Source organism: Melanotaenia boesemani, chromosome 3 (assembly GCF_017639745.1).
Source record: "Melanotaenia boesemani isolate fMelBoe1 chromosome 3, fMelBoe1.pri, whole genome shotgun sequence".
Lineage (NCBI taxonomy): Eukaryota > Metazoa > Chordata > Actinopteri > Atheriniformes > Melanotaeniidae > Melanotaenia > Melanotaenia boesemani.
The window spans coordinates 17,123,354-17,130,772 of record NC_055684.1 but is presented as its reverse complement, the minus strand read 5'-3'; the positions used below and the strand labels follow the sequence as shown (position 1 = coordinate 17,130,772).

General features: G+C 35.2%; 1 protein-coding gene across 2 annotated transcripts; it reads right to left on the bottom strand.

Annotated features, from left to right (window-relative positions):
* Window positions 1-949: 949 nt before the first annotated feature.
* On the bottom strand, window positions 950-4,595 carry pth4 (parathyroid hormone 4). Of its 2 annotated transcripts, XM_041980862.1 has the most exons (3): window positions 4,473-4,595; window positions 2,998-3,086; window positions 1,464-2,063 (listed from the first exon to the last, which is right to left on the bottom strand). In XM_041980862.1, exons 2-3 carry the CDS (start codon window positions 3,081-3,083, stop codon window positions 1,793-1,795), a joined length of 357 nt encoding a protein of 118 aa, XP_041836796.1. In that variant the 5' UTR covers window positions 3,084-3,086; window positions 4,473-4,595; the 3' UTR covers window positions 1,464-1,792. The 2 variants fall into 2 exon arrangements, with proteins under 2 accessions (XP_041836795.1, XP_041836796.1); XM_041980861.1 differs by lacking the exon at window positions 4,473-4,595 and having other exon boundaries at window positions 950-2,063; window positions 2,998-3,092.
* Window positions 4,596-7,419: the final 2,824 nt, after the last annotated feature.

The window sequence follows — 7,419 nt, the reverse complement described above, 5'->3', positions numbered from 1 at the left end:
TTTTTTACGTCTTTCTTGCGTTGTTGAGCAGCAAAAGAGTTTTGCCTTCTATTAAAAGAACCCCATTTACAACTGAAAGAAGACGTGGGCTCACAGTTTTGTGTGTGTAAGAGTATTAGGGCCACTGAAGAAAAAAAACTGAACTCTGTGAAAAAAGTCAGAATTCTGAAGTCACTAGTAAACTGAGGACCTTAATTATGATAATACATTTACCCAATTAGCAGTCTTCTAAGCTGTAACAATCTGAAGGACTGCTAACTAGCTAGCTTGCTCTGGCTTTTGATAGCTAGCTGGCTCTGGCCATCTTTTAGAATACATGTAAGTTATGAATAGGACATTGAAAAAAAAAGAAAGATAAGAAAAACCCCCCACAGTTGTTAAGTTTTCTGATTAGGGATTTGAAAAGGAGGCTCAATTTCCTGTTGGAAATTTGTGTGAGGACACATGCAGACATGCTAGCTGGGCAACTAACACCACTTAGACAAGTGGGTGCAAATATCAAAAGGTTGAATGATCTGTTTGTGGAAATCAGAATATGGATACTGGTGCTAGAGACAACCCACAGCTTGAACTGCAGTTCATACTTTTATTTCTATTTTTGGCAAATCATTTTGCACAGATAGACCTTGAGATATCAGTCATGTTTTTGTCATGCCATATACAGAAATAAGAAAACATATAAGTGGTTGTTTGGTTCCATTGCCAATGGCATTCATTAAACAGGAATTGTATCTGTTTCATTCCCTGTTTATTCACAAAAACCATGAATACAGCTGCAGGTAAAGTTTACCTTCAGGGCTCTCTGTCAGGAAGGCTTTGGGAGGTTCAAGGTGAGACATTAAAATGAGCCACCAAATTTAGGCTTCTGCAGCAATGCAAGTTTGAAACAATCTTTGTAAAAGTCAGATAGAAATCAGGTAGAAACATCTGACAAGTCACATAATTTTAATTTTTAAAATTTTCAAATTTTAAATCTTTGCCACACTGGATGCAATCTTCAAAAATCTGTTGTTGCTAAAGTCCATCACGTTTTCAAAACAAGCAGAGACCCCTTAAGTGAGCATATACACTTTTTCTACATTTGTGGATGTTATGTTTTGGCTAAAGTCTGCATTACAAAGACAGACTAGGCTTTGTGCCTTGGGTAATAAAAAACAAACAAACAACAAAAACAAAGCTGACTTAGTATTTTTAGGCTTACATTCAATGCAACTGTTTCTGACAACGAAGAAATTGTATTTTTTTTTTCACAGTAGTAACCATGTATTTGTAAGTTGTGACAAAAAGCCCTAAGGCAGTTTTACTTGGAATGTGTAACATCCCTAATTTTATATAATTTCATAATGCAAGTTAATATCCATGTGCCACATCAATGGAGGGCGACAAACTGGGCTAAAAAATATATAGAATGCAGGGTATGGTTAAGCTTAAAATATGTCCTTCCAACCTTTTCTCTGAAAAGGTTTGGAGTAGTTGTTAATGCCTGTATGCGACCCCCATACAAGTATTTATAACTATTCCAAACCTCCATCCTTCTTACTATTGTTGGCTACTAACTACTGCATGACAGCACTTAAAGGAAAATTTGACAATATCAATTGATAAATTGTAAGGCTTTAGATGATAACTAAACCTGTTCTTGAAAGGTTTCTATACATCTGCTGATTGTATTCCTTGGAACTATAGATGATTTTTCCACATTTTTATTGTGGTGTTGATATTTTATCAAACAAACAAGTAACAATTAAAATTCTATGTATGTGCAGCTTCATGCTTGTGCATTAGTGTGGTGTTAGGGCTCTCCATCCGAAAGATGAGCCAAGTGAGGATAAAAGAAGTCTCTCAGGATGCTCTGAACCTGTGCAGGCTCTGGGCTCTCTGCAGGAGGGATCAGTGCTGGATTCAGAGCAAAATTTAGAACCTTTGAGGGGTTGAAAGCAGCTGAGCGGGCCTGCGCAGTGTGGAGACCCTCGATTGCGCTGGACAGCCAGATGAGTCTCTTAAGGCTCTGGATGTTTCGGCCTCGGTCGTGCATCAACTGATGTTCAGTCACAGCTCGGCGGCTGCAGAGAAACCAAAGAGATAGGTAAGTACAATGTACAGCCTTACATTTAGACAACCCTTAGCAAAAGCGAATTCCGTTGAAATACAACCAGAGATTTATGCCCCCCCCCCCCCTTTCTATATATATATATATATATATATATATATATATATATATATATATATATATATATATATATAATTATTATTATTATTATATTCTTTTTCCAAGTTAAAAAGTTAAAAACCTGCAGATTGAAATGTGTAAACATGACACAGATATTGCACTCTTTCTGAGCCATAAGGACTAAGGGGAATAGTAAACTGCTTTTTGGAAATCCAAGACACCATGACCTCCAGGATAAAGAGGATATCTTGTTTCTGCTCACAAAGCAAAAGCCAGCATCCAGTGTGGTATGCTGGTGTGTTAGTGCACAAACCTGCATATAGGCAGCATCAATGCTGCAAAGGTTTTGGAGCAACATATACTGCTCCCTACGGTGTCTTTTTCAGGGAAAAGTCTGTTTTCATATTTTAAAAAATGCTTAACTACATTCTACATGTGTCACTACCACAAAGTTGTTCTGCATGCAATCCAAACTTTTATGCACTGCATTTGATACAAAACAAATAAGAAAGGTCCTCAACTATTATGTAGGTGATTAATCTCCTCAGTTCCCAAACACTGAGAGGGTGTTGTTACCATGAAAAGGTAATAAACATAGCCAAGTCCTAAATCTTTCAAATTATTATGCTGTCAGCAATTCAGGATGAGAATATTTATTTCAAGAAACATTTGTCAGTCTGAAGTTTGTCACTTTGTTTTATTTTACATTCAAAATAAGATTAATGATTTAAAAACGGTATTTGGGTTTTAATTCAATTTGACAAAGCTTTACAATTTTATATAAGTTAGTAATTACATTGTTTAAAAGTACAATTTTGCGATCTCACCTTTCGTTCTGTTGACACTGGCCAGTCGAAAAGACAACAAGAAGCATGACAGCAAACAACTGCACAGGCTTGTGGGACATCTGCATTTTCTGCATCAAAATAGCAAATATAGAAACAAACAATAAAAAAAACAACAAAAAACAAATCAATAAGGTATTCTGAAAAAGGGGTAAAAACTCAAAACCTTCAGAGTGCATGTCAATGCATGAGACCTGGTCCAGACAGCCTCTCCATGTGATTAGTGACATAATTATATCAAAACATAAATAATTATTTTAGATACATCTCCAAAATATCTCTTTAGACTATATAGTTATTTCTGAATTTTCCTGAATTTTATCTGCATAAGAACTTTCACCACAATCTGACTTTTGTGTGCAGGAACAAATGCAGCAGTGAATAACACATTCTTAATCTAAAAATACTGGAATCAGCTTTAAAACATAAACAATATCAAAGTGTCATTTAAAACCTAAAATAGATAAAGAGGTTTGATGAGATTATGTGAATATTTTTAGTCTTTTATTATATAGATTTTGTGTGACTACTTAAAATTACAGAAATTAAAATGCTGCATATTGTCGACTGTATGCAGGATGAGGGCAAATTGGGTTTCTATGCACATCTCAGAAATCTTTTCTTTTTTCAAAGATTATTCTGCAGGGAGCCTTTAATATGGCAAGATGAGTATTTCACTGCATTTTTAGCAGTGATACAAGTAATTTTTAACTTAATACAACCTTATAATCAATGTTTTCTGTGGATAATGATACAAGTTTTAACAAAGCTTTACTATACAACAAATTTAAACTAAATTAAAAGATTTCGAATGGAATATCAGTCAAAGTTAAGACTGTAAACTGAACAATATTGAATATTTACAAGGCTGTGATTCTGTAAATTAAGAGATATCAGATGTAGGTTTGTCCTCCTCGAAGCTAGGTTTATTGTTCTCTCAAGACACACATACGAATCTCTGCTGTGTTATAGGTTAAAATAGTGAACAGATGAGAACAATGCAAGTAAAAATCATTTGGTTAATTTAACTCCTGGATACCAATCCAAGGTATTTGAAAAAGAATAAATCTTACAACTACTACAGAAAGGTTTCCGGTGTTTTAACTTTTGGTTCCTTCAAACATTGATTTAACAATTAAAGACCACCTTTAAAATATTTTTATAAATAGCCCATTATTCATTTATTATAAATACACCACATAAACATAAACAAGAAAACTGAACTTTTTTTGTATAAAGGTCCTAAAATTGTGTGACAGTTTAGGATATAAATCAGTTACAGAGGCAAAAATGGCTATACAAGTCATAATAACATAAATACAAAACTAAACTTCAATAATAACTATAAAAAGGAAAAAACAAAACAAAAAAAAAAAAAAAACAAAAAGAAAAAAGAAAAACATCTTTAAAACAAATATATTAAATGCAGTAGAAGTTCCTTAATTGAGGGTACTTACGTTGTTGGTGAAATTTGCTTCTGAGATGATTAAACCCTGAACTGACTGAAGATTCGACCTGCAAACCCTTTATAAAGCCATCGGTCACACACACACATACACACACAATGTGGCACCCACCCACCTACTTAAGAGATTCAACAAATTGAAAACGGGTTGTTTGATTTGTAAATGAAACAAACGTCAGCAGCAGAATCTTTGACATGTGATTTTTATGTGCAGGGAGCTAAATGTCAAGCATTTTTGGTGTTATTTATGTTAACTTGATCCCCAAACAGCCCCTCTTCCCCCTAGGAGTAACAACACATTCGTATGTATTCTTTACATAATCAGGCATTTTGAAAGGGAGGATGAAATTCAATTGAGGGATTAGCATTTTTCTATTTTCTGGTCTAATCCTTCACATTCCTCTAAGAGAGATCCTGGCATCTGACAAAAAAAAAGAGGAATTTAGATAAACAGGACTGAAAGGATTTATTGATGTTGAGGATGAATGAGTCAGTGCAGAAGAACTGAATGTCAGAGAAGAAACTTTTTGAAACTGTCTGCAGTTAAGATGTTTGTCTCCTGGAGCTCTTCACCAGCTATTTGACAGTACAATCACCACCAGCACTAATGAACCAAAGTACGCTGAGATGTCCGGTTGCCACGGCGCCATCAGAGTTACCTTTAGAAATGCATTTGTCTTGACAACATCTTCCAGGATGAGTTTCTGTCAGTGAGAAATGTGAGAAAGGTGAACATTTAGTAGATTAAAGAGTGAAAGAATCAGTTAAAAGAAAAAAGAAGAGGAAACAGGCACAATAGAAAGAGAAAAGGAGTGAAGGTGAAACGATGAAGAGAGAGAAAAAACACTAATGAGCAGATAGAGAAAACATCAGAAAACAGACTGTGCTTTACCTCAGTCAAACCTGGTTCTGAAACACAGAAAATATAAAAACCTCCTAAAACTTTTTAGGAATTAAGTTATTTACTTTAAACAGTTTGTTAATAGACTATTCATATTTTTTTTTCCTTTATTTGGTTAGTGATTTTGACCTAACACACCACAACACCTTTAAAATAAACATGGACATTCCTGGCTACCACAAAGCACTGCCATCTCTACCTTTCAACTGACCAAACCATGTTTACCTTCTTCTAACTACCACCTGACTTAAAAAAGAGATCTTCTCAGAAATAACATTTATTTATGTAGTGATTTTGTTTTAAAGCTATTTAGTAAATGTATTTTTTTTCTTGTTTTTATAAAATTGTGATTGTGCAGAGCTTCATAGGCTGTTGAATTAACTTAATTTGAGTTAGCTGTGTTGAAGCAGGGAGACACTGAAGACTTGCAGGACTATGGTCCTTATGGGACCAAATTAAATAGCCCTGATTTGAAGTGAACAATTAACCTAACATGCATGTATTTGGACTGTGGGAAGAAACCAAATTACCCAGAGAGAACCCATGCATACACGAGGAAAACACATATTCTCCACACAGAAAAGTCAGGGAGGAACTCCCCCTCAGCTGAGACTCAAACCAGGAACATTCTTGCTCTGAGGTAATGGTGCTAACCACCACACCACCCTGTCTGCTAATTGCTGGGATAGGCTCCAGCATCCCCCGTCCGTGACCTTGAATTGGAATAAGTTTTTTACAGACCCATGACTGCAGTGGATAAATGTCCCTGTTCTTATGGTCCTGTTCTTGACAAATGCATGAGTTATTCTCATGAATTCATACATTAGGTGGTGGTCAGTTCTCAAGAAAGTTTGGGATAAAAAAACAGAAATAAACCAAATCTTAAGAGAAGTTTCTTCAACCAAATTGACTTGAAACCACGAAGAAATAAAAAAGTAAAGAATAATAATACTGTATGAACCTCAGTAATATTAGTAAAAGATACTCACATGGAAATCAATGCTTTAGATCAGTGTTTTCCATTACTGGCCTTCAGGAATTACTACTCTACATGTTTTAGATGTTTTTCTTTCTCCAACATGCATGATTCAAAGTGATGGATCGTCTCATTAGCTTTACATCAAGCTCAACAGAAGCTCATGAATGATCCATTAATCTAAGCCAAGTGTGCAGGAGCCACATAGGGCTGTTGTTGGTCCCAAGGGGACAGGATTAGGAAACGCTACTGTAGATTTCTTATTTCTACAAAAAGTAGTGGTATTTTAATGAGCCATTTTGTATTGGTTTCTGCCATTTCTGTAATTCATGGCAATTTATAAAACAGTTAATTTTACCATTTGTAAATAACCATGCTGACATATGCTGTAAAACTGTTACCTGTGAAGCTCTCTTTGTGATTTAATTGAGTCAGCATGATTTAATTTAAACCATTTTCTCAACGTTCAACACTTCTGACTGCGCAGAGACGATCACATGCCTGAAAGGTCCAAATGTAAGTGACCACCTTTCTTAATTAATCAATATCATAGCATTTTAAGTAGTCGATATGACTCAAAAACTGCAATACAGAGGTAAGAAGAAAAAAACAAAACAAAACAAACAAACCCAGAAACCTTTTCAATCAGTCTTTAAAATGTTTTAATGTCTTCTAAAATTCAGTACCAATTCTTTTTAAAGTGCTTTATAAATAAAGTTGTCTTGGAGTCGCTAATAAGTATAAAGACTTTTTTCATCTTTGGCCTCCACCTGAAAAGGTAAGACCTGCAAATGTTGCGATGCATCTACATTTGCCAAATACATAAAAACTAGAGGTTATATGCCCAAGTGTATAACAGGTTTCTTTCACTGTTAATCCCTTTTTAGGACAGTGTTTATGTGGCTGGTGGCAGCTAGGCTCCTAAAACACACACACACACACACACACACGCACACACACACACACACACACACACACACACACACACACACACACACACACACACACACACACACACACACACACACATATATATATATACGTTGATATTGATATTATTTC

Excerpts from the sequence above, each read along its gene's own strand:
- pth4 (XM_041980861.1), bottom strand. The coding sequence starts at position 3,092 with ATGCAGAAAATGCAGATGTCCCACAAGCCTGTGCAGTTGTTTGCTGTC. Across the intron at positions 2,064-2,997 it reads CAGTGTCAACAGAACGAAAG|CCGCCGAGCTGTGACTGAAC; the intron begins GTGAGATCGCAA and ends GTTTCTCTGCAG.